Source organism: Neolamprologus brichardi, chromosome 3 (genome assembly GCF_056152115.1).
Source record: "Neolamprologus brichardi isolate AB-2024 chromosome 3, ASM5615211v1, whole genome shotgun sequence".
In the NCBI taxonomy this organism is placed as follows: Eukaryota; Metazoa; Chordata; class Actinopteri; order Cichliformes; family Cichlidae; genus Neolamprologus; species Neolamprologus brichardi.
Genome location: NC_142106.1, coordinates 11,758,687 through 11,777,284, shown reverse-complemented (window position 1 = coordinate 11,777,284; position 18,598 = coordinate 11,758,687). Strand labels below are relative to the sequence as shown.

The 18,598-nt window shown below is 38.8% G+C and overlaps 1 protein-coding gene across 1 annotated transcript in view; it reads left to right on the top strand.

The window, feature by feature from the left end:
* Window positions 1-3,735: 3,735 nt before the first annotated feature.
* The window catches only part of LOC148103498 (Fc receptor-like B), a 48,540-nt gene continuing 33,677 nt past the window's right edge, over window positions 3,736-18,598 (top strand). Inside the window, exons 1-4 of the mRNA XM_087838806.1 lie at window positions 3,736-3,839; window positions 4,652-4,687; window positions 4,930-5,193; window positions 5,273-5,518. Coding sequence (XP_087694932.1) covers window positions 3,809-3,839; window positions 4,652-4,687; window positions 4,930-5,193; window positions 5,273-5,518 — 577 coding nt within the window. The 5' untranslated portion in view covers window positions 3,736-3,808. The remainder of the gene's footprint in view (window positions 3,840-4,651; window positions 4,688-4,929; window positions 5,194-5,272; window positions 5,519-18,598) is intronic.

Genomic DNA, 18,598 nt, shown 5'->3' with positions numbered 1-18,598 from the left:
TACTGTAAATTTAAATCTCTGCATTTAGCATCTGACTAGAAGAGTCACAGTTACTGCCTCGTTTTTGTTTTTTTGTTTTTCACAAATACCTGGACTATTACTAACACATTTACTGTTTTACTTTTAGCTTGTGGATACAAATACAGATGTCCTTAATGTAAGTTGTGCATTTTAATTACATCGTGTTATTTTTATTATTATTTATTTATTTTGAATGCCTTTTTTGTTGGGCTTTTTTGACCATAAGAAGACATTTTTGCAGGATATATATGGTGAATTTATATGCATAGATACAGTCGTAGTGCTTGACACATGCACAGAGCAGTAGATGGACCAGGAGGGAAATAATTACAATCATGATGTTGATTGCTGATGTCAGTATATATATTTTAGAGGAATGTTTTGTTTTTCACCCAAAATGAACTATATTGCTTCAGAAGAGATTTATTACCCTACCGGACTCTTATATATTGTTCTGTTTTTTGTTTGTTTGTTTGTTTTTGTTGTTTTTAGGTTCAGTGGTGCGTGTTCTTCTAATGGCCCCCTTCCCACTGGAGGTTTTGATCCACAGCAATTTAAAAGGTAAACAGCTTTGAAAGTCAGTTAAAATGGTTAGCTAATAGTATTCTAAAAAGCCTACTTCTCTGTCACCAGTTTCTTTACCAATATGTACCCATAAAAGTATCTCTCAATAGCATATCATTGTAGTTCAAATGTTTAGTTGTACAAATATCAGATTTTTGGAAATCTAAAACTAGTCAGATACTCAAATGTTCATGCTTTTTATAGGAGGACAGAGCAAAACGGACATCGGCGCAGAGTGAAGACCTGCCCTTGATAAGGAAAAAAAATGCCCGTGTTACGAAATCCGCTGGCTCTGATTACCTAAGCCTACAATGCCCACAATGCCTTCCGAATCATGTGACAACCCCTTGGCTTTTGTAATTGCTCTTCGCTTCACTTGAACGACATATTGTTGTTCTACTTAGCAATTAGCCTATAGCCTATCGTTCAGCATCACCTCACTCAACAGGCGCGATGGGTGCTTCGACTTACGAAAGACCCTCAGGAACAAATTAATTTCGTAAGTCGGGGGTTCCAATATATATATATATGTGTGTGTGTGTGTGTGTTTCTTTTAGAATGTTTAAGTATGTAATGAGAATAAAATTGTAAAATTAATATTCCGGGTTAATGGTTAAATTTATATATTTTTGGATGATTTTAAATAAGTTTAAATTGTATTTTGAAATATATTTTTAAATATATTTCAAAATATAGAAAAATGGCCAAAAAAATGTAAGCGTTAAAACACATTTCAAAATATATTATGAATATATTTTTAAATATATTTCAAAATATACATAAAATGGCCAAAAAATATATGTGCTAAAATACATTTCAAAATATATAAATATATTTTAAAATGTATTTTAGCACATATATTTTTTGGCCATTTTTTGTATATTTTGAAATATATTTAAAAATATATTTAAAAATATATTTTTTTACCGTATGGGTCCACAACTATCTTAAGTTGCAGATGATAAAGGATTCAGAAAGTTTATTTATGCAGGTCCATATGACAGAGAATATGCATCTTCTTTTTGTTTTCATATTTTAATTTATATTTAATTGTGTTGTGGTTTGCAGTGTTTTGTGTTGTTTCACTTTAAATTTGTAAAAGGAAAAAGCTGAAAATTTTAATAGTTAAAAGTTGAAATGTGAATAGTTGATTTTTGTATTATATGATTTATTTATTACATTTTATGTGGAGTGAATAAATAAAATTATATTTACGGTGGCCCCTAGAGACAAAGCACATACAAACTTCAAATCACATATGATCTCTGAAGCATGTACAAACTCCAAAACACGTTGAAACACGTAAAAACTCCAAAACACGTAAAACAACGTACAAACTCCAAAACACGTAAAAACTCAGAAGCACATAAAAACTCAAAACACGTACAAAAGACAACAGAAGTGCTCCAGGATGCTAGGGGGCAGTGTTGAGCTTTTGTTACCTAGTGGCTACACAAGCCAGCAAGTACCAACGACAGGATTTGGTGTGTGGTAATAACAGGTAAATGAACATTTTTTAAAATGATTTGACTATATATGAATGCTTGTGTATAAATACATAAACAATACACATATGCTTTCAATTGTGTAATTTAAGTGATCTAGGTAGCTCTGTTTTGAAGTTCAGTTAACGCTAGAAATGTGTTTTGGAGTTTGTACGTGTTTTGTCTCTAGGGGTCACCGCATATATTTATATATAAACATATATAAACAAACCACTTTTTTTTGGTACGTTAGTAATTCCTTTTGTGCATAATTTTAAAACGTCCAGATGAACAGAATCAAATTTAGGGATAGACATGTCGGTCAACTGGCGAGGACTGCGCACCATGACAGAACACAGTCCTCCTTAACCCTTAAGGACCCAGAGTGACACTGGTGTCACTGCCCCTTTACACTTAGAGAATTGGTTATATATGATTCATTTGATATAAGACCCCCGTAATTTTCATGAAAGTAGAAATAGGTCTGGGCTCTTAAGGGTTAATTTAATTATTATTTATTCATTTTTACTCAATACAGACTGCGCACCTTATGGTGCGCAGTCTGTATTGAGTAAAAATGAATAAATAATAATTAAATTAAAAAAATCATAATGGAAGGCCAAAAAAAACATAAAATATTTTTAACTCCTTTTTAACATTGTCATCAGAAATGATACAAAGAACAAGTAGTTTACAGAGTCCTTCTTTCTCCATGATTTAGGCTTTTCAGGTGTGGCCACACCTCTTTTTAGATTCTTCTATATTTATACCCCAAAAGTTGCCTTTTAAAATTAAACCTGGAGGTTAGCAGCTCACAATATGACTTCAAAGTTCAACTGGATCTAAATTGAGTCAAGCTACCTTTACCAGTACACAACATAACATAGACATGGCGGTCTTTGTGCATGCTCAATCATCCAGATAAGTAAATCCCAAAAGGTTGATTCTGTCCAACATATTTGTTTTTAATATGACTTTAGAAGAGTTTGACAAAGAAAACCCAACAGATGTTTCTGAAGACATCTATATTAAGGCTCGTGTACTTGTGCAAACATCAAAGAGCATCAAACTCAGTTGTGTTGAAACCTCACTTTGATGATCTGCTTGTATCCATGTTAGTGTTTAAAGTCCAACATCTCCCTCTAGTGGCCATATATAAACCATGCGTGAGGATGGTGTTAATGTAAAATGTGAATCATAGTGTTCCAGTCAGTCATCAGTGTGTCTCTGCACAGCTGTAATTAAAATGTGTTCAGAGGGCCTCAGTGTCTGAATGGTTCCAGTTCAGCTCCATAACAGCAGCGTCCCTGGTTTGATTCCTGTGTTTCAGCTCATATCTGCCTCTCTCACTGAGGGGGACATAACTACATGGACATGGATTAGTTCATCAACTAAACTACAGATCACTGAGAGCAGAGGACATTTGACTTGTTTCTGATTTTTCTATCCAGCTGTGTAAATTGCCAAATGTCTGAGGAAAGATTGTTTATAATGGAGCACTGTAACAAAAAAATAATTTCCCCCAGGGATCAATAAAGTATTCTGATCTGATTCTGATTCTGATTGAAGCTCATTGCATTAAAAGATACATGTTTATAGTTTGTATCTTGCATTTTTATAAGAATTTAGTTACCCACTGTGTTTGAACCAATAGAAAGCTGGTGCTCAGAGGAAGAGGGCGGGCTTTACTTGGTGTCAGTGACAGAAATGAAAAAAAGCTCAAATGAGTGAGAAGGACGATGAAGGAAACATCTGTGCTGTGTCTGCTCTGTAAGTAGAATCTCTGTGTTTGTTTGAATTCTTGTACTTTGACTGTCTGCTCTCCTGATAACTGATGATGGAGGAGAAGACATGAAAAACAAATCAGGCTGAATTCAAGTTCAAAACACCACGAGGACCAACTGCAGGTCTGAACTGACTCTTTATCTTTGCTCAGGAGTCGAGGAAACACAGCAGGCAGAGAAAAGATCAAATCATTCACTCATTATATAAACACAGCTGCACAATGGACACATGACTTTACTCGTTTAATTGAATGCAGTGGGAATTTTCTATATAATCACTGTGTAGTCAGTGCAAATAGATGTAAATCATTTTCAATTTCACATAAAACTTGTGTGAAGAAGAGTCTAAAGTTTGTGGCTACTTTAACGTCAGTACAGGCTTTGCAGAAAAGTGTGGATGTGGTGAGAAGTGTTAGAATATATATATATATAGAGTCATTTACAATTTATATCTACAGCAGAAATGTCACAGAGGTGGTGGTTAGTGTATGTGTAGGTTTCCTCCCACAGTCCAAAGACTTAGGTTAGGTTAACTTCTGATTAGTGTTTTTGTTTTTTTTATTACTGGCCACTCAAATGCTTCAGACTTCAAGTCACCAGCTGGTCCCTTCTTTCCCTAATGGCTCAATGATCAGGAGAATATCTAGACTGTTTTTCCATTTTTTTATTGAAGCATGTTGCATCAAATTGAGAATCAGCAGATAAATCAGAGAGACGACTTTGTCTGTTTGTCAGCTGTTTGTGTGGAGTTGTTCTTGATGTTCCCCTCAAATCAACCTGAGTGTCATTTCTCTTTAGTTCTGATCTCACTGCTGAGCTGCACAACAAACCAAGGTCAGTAACCTTCTTCTGTCACAGTTTAAACCTGAGAAATGCTCACTGATATGACCTGATTGGGTTCATGTTTCACAATGAATCTCACATGTAAAAGTGCATCCTGCTAATGTTTTCATCAGATTCAACACTTTCATGTTTACAGAATGAATATCAGATGCAAAGCTGATGAAATAAAAAAATATCACCACTGGTTGGACAAAAGTCTAACAGATCATCATTTTTCATTTTAACCCTCGCAGCTCGTCTGACTGTGAGTCCCAGCAGCTCTCAGTTCTTTGAAGGAGACTTTGTGTCTCTGAGCTGTGAGGAGGACGACAGCTCTGCTGGATGGACTCTGAGGAGAAACACAAGCAAAAGACAGAGGACTCAGTGTGGAGCAGAATGGGGAAAACCAGCTAATTCTTCCTGTAACATGAGCTACATCTTAACACAGGACAGTGGAGTTTACTGGTGTGAGTCCAGAGAGGGTCCCATCAGTAACATGGTTAACCTGACAGTCACTGGTAAGCTGAGTGTGTGGAGTTAGTGTTGATGAAGCTGTGTGTAAATGGATGAAATGCTGTAGTTTGTCTCTGTGTTGAGGTGGATCAGTGATCCTGCAGAGTCCTGTCCTCCCTGTGATGGAGGGAGATGACGTCACTCTGCTCTGTAAAACAAAGACCACTCCCTCCAACCTCCCAGCTGCTTTCTATAAAGATGGCTCCCTCATCAGGAAGCAGCCTACAGGTCACATGACCATCCAGCATGTTTCCAGGTCTGATGAAGGCCTCTACAAGTGTGACATCAGCGGTCATGGAGAGTCTCCATCCAGCTGGATCACTGTCACAGGTGACACACTCACCTGTCTGTGTTTCTGCAGGTTTCAACATTCACAATGTGACGACAACTTCATGACTGTTTGCTTTATTTCAGACAAACTCACCACCACACCTCCACCTACATCCACCTCTCCTCCTGGTTCCCCCTCCATCACTCTTCCTCCTGTTCTCTCTGTGTTGTCATGTGTTGGATCAGTCTGTGTTGTGGTTCTACTGGTGTTACTGGTTCTGCTGGTGAGACGATGTGTTCACAGGAAACCTGAAGGTGAGACTCAGACTTCCTAATCTTTCATGTTTGAATTTGTTTAGTAGAATAACGTTCACATTCACTATGATCACAGCAACAACTTAACCTAAATGTAATCTTTGTTTAGATATTTAATTTATATAATTGTTCATTTTGGAAAATTTTAACAGATGGAAAAGTAGCTGAAGAAGATGACATCATCACTCATGTCATGTACTGTGATGTCAAAACTTCAAAACTTCAGAAACAGCCAATCACACGACGCAGAGGTAGTACTGTGTTTTCTTCATAGAAGAGTTCATGTTGAGGTTTCAGCTCTTTGTTATCGTAGTAAACATGTTGATCAGTCTGCTTATCTCTTTTCTTTCTTTCTTCTCTGTATCGGTCAAAAGTGAAGTCAAAGTCAGCTTTATTGTCAAAGACCATATGTACAGTCACACACAAGAATTTGAATTGACAATTCCTCATAGCCCTCAGTGTATACTAAACTAATATAAAGATAAAAAGATACAAATAAAATAAAAGTTTTATTTACAACATCACACAATACCATACAATTATATAAACAGCAGTGTCCAACACAATCATAGTGACTGTGGCTATTTCGTGTGCAAGTGGGGGTGGGGCGGTGAGTGAAAGGGGAGTGGTTTGTATGTTTGGGAAGTTCAGAGGGAAGAGCAGTGTTGGGTTTATTAAGGCACAAACCCGGCTGAAACAGAGACAACCAACTGCACGGCAAAACAGGACAAGACGGCGCTCTTTGTCTTTTCTCTCGTGAGGGAAGCCGGCCAAGGTCAAGAGCTCTTCAGTCTTCTCTTGAACTTAGCCAACCTGGGCTGACTTCCCCTTTCCTGCCTCTTTAATTGACAACAGTGATTACATGAATATGCAGTTACACATAGTTCCATGAACACATGACAGTCTTAAGCGGGCATGTGTGTGTTAGCAAAGTATACGCCTGTCTAGGTGTGTGTTCCTCGCCATCACATACATAGGCATAGTTTCTTATAAACCTTTCCAGATGCCCAGGATGCGACCTTTCAATGAGCTGACATGTGTACGTGTGTGTAGAGGAGAAATAAACAGTCTTGCACCTTAGAAGAATAGAACCTTCTGGATTCTAAATGTATAACAGAAAATGATAGGGTTGATGCTGCTTCCTTCATCTCATGTCTGCACAGAAGCTTGTAAAACCTTGTGGTGTGAATAAGGCACGGCGGGTCCAGGGATCAGTGTTTTGAGCCATTTTATCTACATCACCTCACACCACAACCCCACAACCCCTGAGTCCTCGTGTTTTTAACTTGGCGGACATGATTAAGGATGCCGTGCAGGTGCGTCCGCCCTCCCTGCATGGCACCGCAGGCCACGTCCCACCACATACCCCCATCGCCCGACTGAGGCCGGGGAGCCATCCGGCCGAACCTACTCCCCCCACCGCGAGCAGGAGAGGGGATCAGCCCGGACCGTCGGCACCCCCGGGCCCTGGCCTAGCGAGAGGGAGGTGTCTGTTCTGGTGGTTTTTTTTCTGTCAATTGAAAGCTATGAAGCTCCCTGTCATTTAGGTCAGGGTTTTAAAATAACTGCACAAACATCTTCCCAGAGGTATGACCAAGATGGCTGCCGAGTATTTGAGTTCAGGGTCAATTTAAAGACTGTTTCCTATTCTTACCATGTAAGATTTTAAGAATCAAACATTGAAATCACAATATTTAATTTCATACTTTTGTGATACATTTATTACTTCATTTAAAATTTGAAATGCTTTGTCAGTTCCATCAAGAACCGATGGTAGTAAGTAAAACTTAGTCAAGTGCAACCGTCTGCATGTTTCACAGTTACTGAGTGTTGTTCACTGTGAGCTGGACTGTGTGTTTGTGGTCTGTGGTTAACTGAAGCTAACAGCTCTGCAGTCGTCCAGCATCCTGTTTCTGATAGAAAGAAAACACTTGAGCTGCAGGTGTTTCAACACAGAGCTGCTCATTTTAAACACAGGAAGGAACACGGAGATATCATTTGGAAAAGCATTTCAATAAAATTTCCACACAGATCACCATCCATTCAAGGTCAATATTAATTCATTAAGGACTGTTTCCATTTTATTCAGTTTTCATTTAAATTTACCTTTTTATATTTTTTTTTTTTTTTTGACTCCGACATTTTAAACTCGATCTATCTCAGTATTTATATATAATTTTATTTTAAATAAAGTAATAATTCTAGTATAACAGTAGTCATCACACCATACCAGTGTGTCTAATATTAGTGCTCATGTTGTGAAAAGTGTTTGCTTTGTACTCTGTGGTGAAGAGTGTCAGTCTTCACTGGCAGCTTTGTGGTCGTCCACTTGCCCCTTACACAGAAACACACGCCAGTTCTTTGTGGTCACTTTGTTTTTCTGAGCAAAGGTGTGAAAGCAAGAGAAAAAAAAAAACTGTACAAAAGGTGCTGAGCTTTCAAAAAATATATATATTTAATCCCCTCATGTAGCACTTCATTAATTAAAACATTTTTGCTGTAGTGTGATAATGTAGTTTTATAGTTGTGCACCTACAGAAATGTAAATGTGTTCTATTATTTATTACACAGACAGAAATTCAGCTGCAGTCGACTCAGCAGTGAGAACTGAAGATGTCAGTTATGAACAAACCAACATCAGAACAAGGAGGCCCAGGTACAGCTGCTCTTTATCTCTAACTGAGTCAAGCTAGCTGCTCACCATGTTTCCAACCATCGTGCTAAGCTAAGCTAAGCTAACCACGTAACCAAATGTTTGACTTTTTAATGTCATTTAATGCAGTTAAAGAGCAAATTGTTGTTGAGCTCAAGGTTTGACTTCTGTGAACTTTAATTAGAGTGTCGACAGCTCATTGATTTCTGAACTTGTTCCCAGTAAAGTCTTAACTGGGACTGTGTGTGATGCAGAGAGGTGGAGACTGAAGGTCCTGATTGAACTACAAAGCTTGTAATCATATTTCCTGCTGTTTGAACTGTGTGTGTTTGTGTTCAGACTTTAAACCAGAGCCAGACGTCGTCTACTCTTCACTGAAGTAGTCCACCAGTCCAACCACTGACGCCCAACTGCTGCTCTCTAACTCCTCCCCCCAGCACCTCAGACCAGAGGACATCCACATGTTACAAAGAAGTATATGGATAGCTTACGGCCATACTACCCTGAGCATGCCTGATCTCGTCTGACCTTGAGAACTACATTGTCTGGCAAAAGTATTCGGCCCCCTTGAACTTTCCCACATTTTACAGCCACAAACATGAATCAATTTTACTGGAAAGACCAATACAAAGTGGTATACACTTGAGAAGTGGAACAAAAATCATACATTTTAATCATACATCTGCTCTCTAACTGGTCCCAACAGCACCTCAGACCAGAGGACATCCACATGTTATTTATATTTCTTAATTTCCTCTATAACCTGTAAAAGCGTCCCATATAAGTTCTCTGCAGGATCAATAAACTCAATCAATAAAAAGGATTCCCTCTTTGTTCAATCTTTTTTTTTATTTACCATGAAACAAGGCATAAAGATTAAGCTTCACCTGGCACACTATAAACAGCAGGGACATCATTCAGTGGGTGCAAAACACAGTAAAACATCAGTACAGAACAGTACAGTATGTACTGTGCATTTTTTATTATTATTATTTATTATTTATCATATAATAATATAATAATCACATCTTATTTATCAATAAGATATGATTATAGAGAAGGTTTAACATGGTGAATAACTAGTGTTCATTACCCTGTCAATATTTACAGTCTCACACTCAGTGGTCTGACCTAAAATAAAGAAATGAAGTGTTTTAGTGTGATAAAGTATTGTTACATCCTGTGAGGCTGTGGGAGTGTGTGGGTGGTGTGTTTGCCCGCTCTCCCCGCCTCCTCCTCTCTTGCCACTCCTACCCCCTCTGTCTCTATCACTCTCCTCTCTCCCCAGGACACAGCTGCTTTTGATTAGCCTCGTTTGCCACCTGACTCCAGTCAGCAATCACCTCTGAGGCTATTTAAACTGGGGATGAGCTGTGAGCAGGGTGTTTTTTTTTTTTCCCCTCTGTGGCGCTACACGGTTTTGTGCTAGGTTTTGGACAGACAGCCTCTTGCTGACTAGTGAGTAGACGGGCTTGTGGGCCCTGAGAGTGTCTCCCCGTGGTGAGGAGTAGCGTAGGAAGTGTGGGAAGTGCCTCCCTTTTTTGTTTAGTAGTCTTCTTGTCTTTTGTTGTTGCGAGTGTTTCCTTTGTTTCTTTGGCATTATTGGTAAAACGGCGTTGCCGGCTCTTTAAGTTAATGTTGTTTGTAATAAACCTATATCATTTGTAATAAAACTATATTAATACAGAACAACTCTGTCTGTTTTCCTTTTCATTTTATTTCCGGACTCATATGTTACTGGTCCTCTCACTTGCATACCTAGACTCCTTCGGGGGGAACGTAACAATGTGGGGGCTCGTCCGGGATATGAATGGAAGGAACAGCAATTGAGTTTTAGTGAGTTGTTTGCCCGTGGCCTGTTTAGTTGTATTGTATCTGCTGCGCTCTCTCTCCAGTTAGCAAAGGGGAGTGTCTAGCTGAGCGTAAGCTCCTCCTTAAGGCACTTATTTTTTATTTTGCCTTTATTATTTTCGGAGTAATCCTGGGTGGGGATTAGTTCCCTTGTCGGGGGTAGGCTTGTCGGTGCTTTGTGCACTTGATGCTTAGCCTTTAAAGTTGCCTTGAGCCTGGTACACTCCAGAAGATAACTAGGCATAAATTTTAGTAGGTAGGTCTGGGGAGAGGGTCGGTGGTATTTTTATCTATTGGTTAACCTTTTCCTTTTCATTCTGTTTCCGGACTCATTTGTTACTGGTCCTCTCGCTCGCATGCCTAGACCCCTTTGGGGGGAACGTAACAAGTATAAATTGATAAAGATGAGACTTAGTCTGGACTTCCATCTGGCTCACACTGCCTGAATCAGAGCTCCTCTTGTGAAACCTCTCAGTGCAGTGAAGCTTGAAATAGCTGTGAATGCCTTTTAAAGTTTTCCACCATCTACTGGTGAAACCATTACAGTTTAAACAGTTGACAATCACCAGTTTGCATTTTATGCAGACTCTTAACAATTTCAGAAACATTTAAAGATGCCATGTTTCAATTCAGTTCTGTTAAAAGATCTCTGTGTGGCTGAAAATACTATATAGGGGGATAGATGAGATTCTAAATCTAAAGAGTTCACTGGGTTGGACTGGTGGGTGTTAAGAGGCTACTGACACAAACGGGAGGATCTCATTTTTCTTGCCATATTAGGATCCCCCAGAACAGGAGAGCTGTTACATCTTAAACCCACATAGCAAGCAGGTCTGGGCCGGATCTGGTATAAAGCTGACACTACTGGTTGACTTCTGGCATGGTAAGTATGTCATCCAGATATGAGCCAGAACTGGCATAGATGGCACTGTCTATGTGATGGCATGCCATATCTGGCTCAATTGTGGTTTTGGTTTATGTATGTTTATGTTCCTATTTTCCTGGTTTAGTTAGAAGACCCAAATGCCATGTTGCAATACTATAATGCTATGGTAGCCAACGTTTCAAATGCAGATTTGACAGGTTTCTGAGTGTTCACTTTATCCAAAATCTAGTGAGGATTTACTCATCTTTTCCAGTGGGTGGCTGTAGCTCAGGAGGTAGAGCAGGTCACCTACTAATCGGAAGGTTAGTGGCTCGATCCCTGGTTCCTCCAGTCTGCATGTTAAGAGTATGAATGTAGTTAGGAAATGCTCAGTTTAGAGAAAGTGTATAAGATTCTATATAAAAACCAGTCCCTTCAATGTCTGACCAGAGTCTCGGCATGTTACTTTTGCATGTTCTGGCACATGTTGTTATTACTAGGGATGTGTATTGTTTAGGTTTTATCCGATACCGGTGCCAAACCGGTACTTTTGAAACGGTGCCAGTGCTTAAACGGTGCTCAAACCAGTGCTTAAAGAATGGAGAACACAAACTTTGTCCAAAACCCTCTCATGTTCAGCTGTTTTCCACTTTTTTCTTTGGTCATTTTAGGCTTTTTGGCCAGGGTGAAGGGAGTATCTGCTAGTGATGGGCAGATAAAGCTTCATGAAGCACTGAAGCTTTTCATCCGATTGGTTCACCCCAATGCAAAGCTTCTTGAAGCTTCATTTGCTCTAGTAGGACACCTAGTGGACGTAAAAAAAAAAAAAAAAGATATACACAGTATGCTGTGTATATTTATACAGGCAGTATGGAAAATGATCATTTGGAAATGCTTAAAATGGAAATTATCATTTACTGTGAGGTGAGGTGTGGTTGGGGTGTGGACAGTGGTTGAGCTTTTGTAACGTTGAGGTATGGACAGCTACACACTGAGGCTTTGAGCCTCAGTCCTGCCTGTTCAAATTTTATTCAATAAAAACTAAATCTTCACTGCTTTTATGACCTTTTTAGTGGGGAGAACATAGCTAGGATTTAATGATTTAACAAATCTTTTAAATCCTTTGTCCTCCACAATGCTAAATGGCTGGGAGTCCTCAATCACCATGCTAACCAGGTCTTCATCTATTTGAGATTGTTCTCCTGAGGAAAGACAACAAAAACAAAGCACCCCAGCTCCCTGGTACATAGCAAACACTTCACCTTGTACAAAAGTAAAGCCGCTTAACATAAATTGTATTGCACCATCAGTATTATGAAAATACATCTTCTGTAGAAATGTACATACCCTGTTGGGAGGAATAAAATCAAAATGTTCCCACACAGGGGAGGACATCCTCCTCTTCTTAGCTGGCTCCATTCTCTCCTGACTTTCTCTCCTCACTCTCCTAAACCTCCAAACCGTCTCCAAACTCTCACTAACCGCAACTCTCCATCAAACACTCACATTTTGAATCAAGTTCGAGGGGTTTATATCGCTGTCATAGCTCGCGGCAAAGTTCGAACCACTTCATGAAACAGTCACGTGGTACAGCCGGGCAGCGAGGCTTCGGACGTCATCATTTTCAGCTCCTCCCATAAATGAAGCAAGCCTCGATACGCGCATCGTGGAAACGTCCCCTCCATTACTCGACACAAGCTTCGAAGCCTCGATACAGAACGTCACATCACTATTATCTGCCATTAAACAAGAAGACAGCCGCATGTAACTACGGCGGTGTTTGGTAGTTCACCTTACATGCATTAATTTAATAATGAGGCTAGCCTACTCAACGTAAATTACACACGACACAACATTAAGCTACTCCCCCCAGATAAGAACGGCTGCTGCTGCCATCATTGTCTGTCCTCATTTCTGCTACACTGGCAGGGCTAGGGGCCAGGAATCTACTCTTTGGGTTTTTGGGGGATGTTGCTAACTCTGGGTTATTATTTTCCCGAAGTTTAACTGGCATTTATATATTGAGGTTTTTGTTTTTGTTTATTTATTTTTGAAACAGCACACATTTAAATGTAATCTTTTAAACTGAGAGGAATTCAGTGACATTAAAAAATGCGGCCCATCAGGAAGTATGGTGTTTTTTGTGATGCAGCACCATTAATGCTGGATATATATAAAAACATGAAGGAGAGTTGTGTTAATATAAAATGTGGCATGCTATATGAAGTGCTTTGAGCGTCCAATAGAAAAGTCCTGTGCAAGTACCAGTTAGTGCAGCTCTACATAGCTGCAAGTGTAGTGTTTTAATTTGACCTCATGGTGGCAGTGTTGTCTCTCTGTTATATATAGCTCTGATAATAGATAAGGTGCAATAACAGTATTAGCAAAACGTCATATAATGTATATTTCATTTAAAATTAATCATACATTTATTATTAAACTGACTAATTAAGCTTCTAAACATCTGGGATATTAATATTTTGTGCTCACCACCACTCAGAAGATTTCTGGGGGTTCTTTCAGCATATCTCATATTTCTTTAGTGAAATTATCCAGAGCTGATTCATAACCAGCTGATTATTCATTTTACACTAACTATATTGGCTGTGTGTGGGTAAAAAAATACACCAGCTTCCTGATGAACATCTTACACCCATGGTAAATTGTAGGCTAATATTTTTCAGTGTATATATATAGTATATACTATATATATATATATATATATATATATATATATATGTATATATATATATATATATATATATATATATATATGTATATATATACATATATATATATATATATAGTGCTATATTGGCTAGATAATGCAGGGAACTACTTACTACAATTGACACCCTCTTCTCGATGAGAAGCCTGAGTTCGGGAGAGCCTGTGCGTCCTGCAGACACGTTCCCGGATACACGATGGACAGGTGGAAGACTGGGAGGCTCATTAGCCTGGCGGGACTGTCGATCGAGGACATTAAAGACATCTACCTTTTCGGAACCATTCTTGCTGATCGGCGCTGGCTTATCGAAGAATAAAGAAAGCGGAAACGGCTGTTCAAATCCCCACAAGGCTGCCCGCTATGTTGATTGGAAGGATGGAGCGAGCAGTGGCTTCTCAGAATGGGCTCATTAGACGCAGCACGGATGACATCTTGGAGAAGCTTGCGACTGCTAGACTCTGACAACAACATCTGACACCATCTTGAAGAGAATCACGGCTGTCATGAAGACTCATGCTCTATGGTCAAACTGGATAACATCGGGAATGATGAGGAACCAGTGATGGACATTAGATCGACTGTAAAATTGACATGCAGTGGTTCACACTAAAGCAAGAACACCACCATTTTTTCATGTAGCTACCATATCAGTGCCAGCTGCGGTCTCAAGGCTGGAGCTGAACATAAGAAACAATTTCTGATAACAAACTGTGTTTAGACTCTTCGTTCCAAACGCCCTCGTACATTTCTCCCCAAGGCCGAGTCGGATGGCAGGTCTGGGCCCAGCGCTGGATGAATAACTGCAGGGCAGGATAGCTGTGTCTGCATTAGCTTACTTCTCACCCCTTACCCACACCTGTTGCTTGTCACGTGCTTCATGCTGTTGTGATGTGGATATTTATGTGCTCTTTATGCAGAGGAGTTTTTTTGTTTTCTGTTCTCATGCTGTCCCCCCATAGGAGCCTGTTTTGCTGCAGGGCGACTTGCATGTGACAAATAAAGGCTTTCTTGTGTTATGTCCAAGGAAACCTTGAAAGTTGGAACAGTATTTATTTAATTTGTCTCTCATTTGTGTTACGGTCATAACTTTGGTGCATTCTGTGAGCTAAAGTAGTTCTAACTTCAGTGACATGTTAGTGGTTTAACAGGAGAATACCACATATTTTTCAGAATGTAGAATAATTTCAGTGTGTAGATGTTGATAATTTTTTGAATTTGTAATACAAATGTTTTAATGCGTCGCTGAGCAGTGACACGCTGTTGGAACGATGAGGTGTTGTGGACATTACACTCTCAAGGCAACATTAAAAAAATGTTTTAATTATTTTCCTCTTGAATCTACACTTTTTATGAATGTGTTCATGTTTGATTGAGCTCCATTAAAATAAGTAATATTTTTCTGTGAACCAGAATGAAGTAAGAAATAATAATTAAATATTAGAAACACACAAATTTAGCGTTGGTCACCACCCACGAAAAAGCTTTATTTACATAGCAAATAAAAGTTGGTCTAATAACAACAACATGTGAAGTAATCATTCAGTAGCTCTGCTGATATCAAAGACAGATGTGTTTTAAAACGTTTTATTTTTTTGTGCAACTGAGTCATATCAGTTTGTTGATTGTGGTTTTCTATCATCCATCAGGGGGCGCTGCAGCTCCCTCAGCATCCTCAGCCCTTTACAGTGTTTGGCCTTTATGTCCAGAGACTGATTCAAAGTGTTTACCGACTGTAAACAGTTTATTTTCTGTTGTTGTTTTACTGCAAGCATAAAGAAACAATGTGACCTTGTGACGTTGCTTCTTGGTCACACTTTGCTCCTCGTCTCTTCTCTCCTGCTGAGTTTCATCACATTTGTCCTGATGTCATTTAACTAATCATGCTGACGTGTTTCAGTGGAGGAATAATAAACTGGAAAAGAAGCAAAAAATTTTATTATCAGTATCTGGTAAATACCCAATTAATCATTTGGTCCTTGATGAACATACTTTTACAGAAGCTCATATGATGATATGCACTGACACACCCAGAGTCCAGCTGTACCAACAACAAACAAACACTGCCAGCTGAACCAGTCTGACCAGGATATGCAAAACTGTGGCTTTTATGAAATTTGACACTCTTTATGTGACTCACTTCACCACAACCACAAAACAGTTTTTAGAGATTTCTTCAGATCTTTATAGAGGAAATGTCAACATTCAGAATACTTGGAAACAGAGTTTAACAAAGATTTTTAGCCCTGAAAATGTCATGTATGTATATCCTGAACTATAATTATGAGGGCACAAAATGATAGAAATATTTAACCAACACTGCTGTTTAGTGCAAGGGTATGTAATTCCCAATATATATGTAGTATTTTAAAACCTTTAATAAATGATTGTACAAATATCTTCAGCTGATTCTGAAGTGGTCAGGTGGGAGGTGCTGAACTTATTTACACAAACTTTGTACAGATGAAAGTAACAACACTGTTACATTCAACACTGTTGAGTAAAAGAGAAAGTCGTTACTTTTGACTGCTCCTGGTCACATGACGACCCCACAGCAGTTAGTGTCCCTTATTCTGATTTACAGAGTTTTACACCCGGTGCCCTTCCTGACAGTCCAACAGTGATTTGTGTTTCCAGATGGAATCAAACCAGCAACCTTTACGATAATCAGTACACTCTGGAGGTACAACAGTATATTTTAGAACAATTCCTTTGACATTTTCTGTAATGTGTGTGTTTAATATTAACTGTTCTTCTTTTATTTATCTTCTCTTATTAGTGTCTATATTTATTGAATACAAAAACACCTTTGACTTTTAATATTATCATTTTGTCATAAGACCCTTCATTCATCATTTATCTCGACTCTACACACACAAGACACTCTATACAGATTCTACACATCCACCTGTCCCAGAGAAACAAATCTACTTCCTGTTGCTGTCACCTCTCTGCTACTTTCATTATGTTTGTGGTATTTGCTTGTCAAATACACGGCTCAGATCCAGTCAGCTGAGTCAGTCCAGGAATATGGTTGCCACGGTGATGCTATGAAGTCAAACTGGTCTAAGGTGTGTCGTATTAAACAGCTGACAAGGAAATACGGGTTAGATTGTTCACTGGGGCTGTTTAGTGCAGCCAGAGACCAAACCAAAGTCAAGTTTGTTTCCTTTCTTTTTTCTATTTGCTCTCAGTGGATAATTTTTTAATCCTGATGATCAGAAGAATGTTTGGGGGTTTCAGAGATCCTTCAGAACAACAGTAAGTGTTTAAAATGACGTCTTTCAGTCTTTTAGATAATCTGACAGGTTGACTGAAGTCTGTGAGCTTCACTGGATTAACAGATTGTTCATGTTAATCCAGCTGAACCAGGATTAAAGCTTCACTTTCCTGGTTACAGATGAATGTCATGTGGAGTTAGTGTGAAGCATCTGATTTACTGTTGGCTGGTTTCATCTGTGAAATCACATTATATGAAATTATTTCAATGTGTTTTAATTCAAAGCTGTCAGACTTTATCTGACACAATATAAAGAAGAAAATCAACTCAATCACAAACAGGAAATGTAGTGAGGGCACTATTTATGTTGGAGATTCTGACATGATCCCTGATTTAGCTCCTGGGATTTTGAGTTGCCTTGGAGATTTCTCTTTCAGTCTTTTCTGTTTGGTTTCTGTTTTTGATTTTTATTTGGCTCAATTTTAATTGCTTTATTGTTCTAATAGTGGGGTGTATTTCTGACAATATTGAGTGTTTGTTCCTTTGTAGTTTTCATAGGACTGAGTTTCAGGTTTTCTACTCCACGTTTGGGTTCCAGTTTAACTTTATTGTTGCTGTTTTTATGGTGACTTTCTGCTTTCTGTTTTGTTTGTCTTTAGTAGATAATGTTTTAAATGTTTTAATTTTGTATTTGTTGTTTGGTTGAGGTGTAAAACAGACTATATGGAAAGCTACTGCTCACCAATTAAAGGAATGTTCATTTGCTGCTGCTATGGAAATTTTAACAATAACCTGCAACACACCCAGTGAGCTTGATTTGAAGTGGGTTTAATAAACACATTGCAATGTGGAGAAAACGTTCAGGTCAAACACCAAACAGTTTTCTGAGGAAAGACACCGCCCATGAACAGTTTTATACCTTCCCAAACACTGTCAAACAAAGAACATTCCACAGCACATCATTTATCTCTATACCTTCAGTCCAACTCATCCTTGACTCCCCCCCAATCCAAGGAAAGTTATGACCTCCCGTCACCTCCCTACAAGCAGGATGCCTGTAGACCTTCAACTTCATAACTGGGCCCCTACCTAAACATCCACATCCCTCGATATGCAAAAGTCTCACTATCTTAAGACTTCTTTAATGTCTCCCTTACAGTGGTCTCACTGTGTGTGCAGAGCACAAGGCCCCTCTGTAGTGAACATGCATACAACTAAGTGAGAAAGTGAAATTACTATAACTAATGTGATATGATTAAATATGTGATTAATACACAAGAAAAGAAATCTGCCACCACACTGCAGAGCTTACTCCACTCTCCAGGTTTTGGTCATAGGTAAGAACGTTTTCCCAGGATAGTTTTCAAAATTTGAAGCTGATTTGGGTTCAAAGGGTCACTTTTCTCATATGTGTCTATTTTCTTTCTGCAGCCCCTGTTTGATACACCCATGTGACTGATGTTGATTTGTCACATGAGGCTATCATGTGAATTTCTAGCTAATGTCAAGCC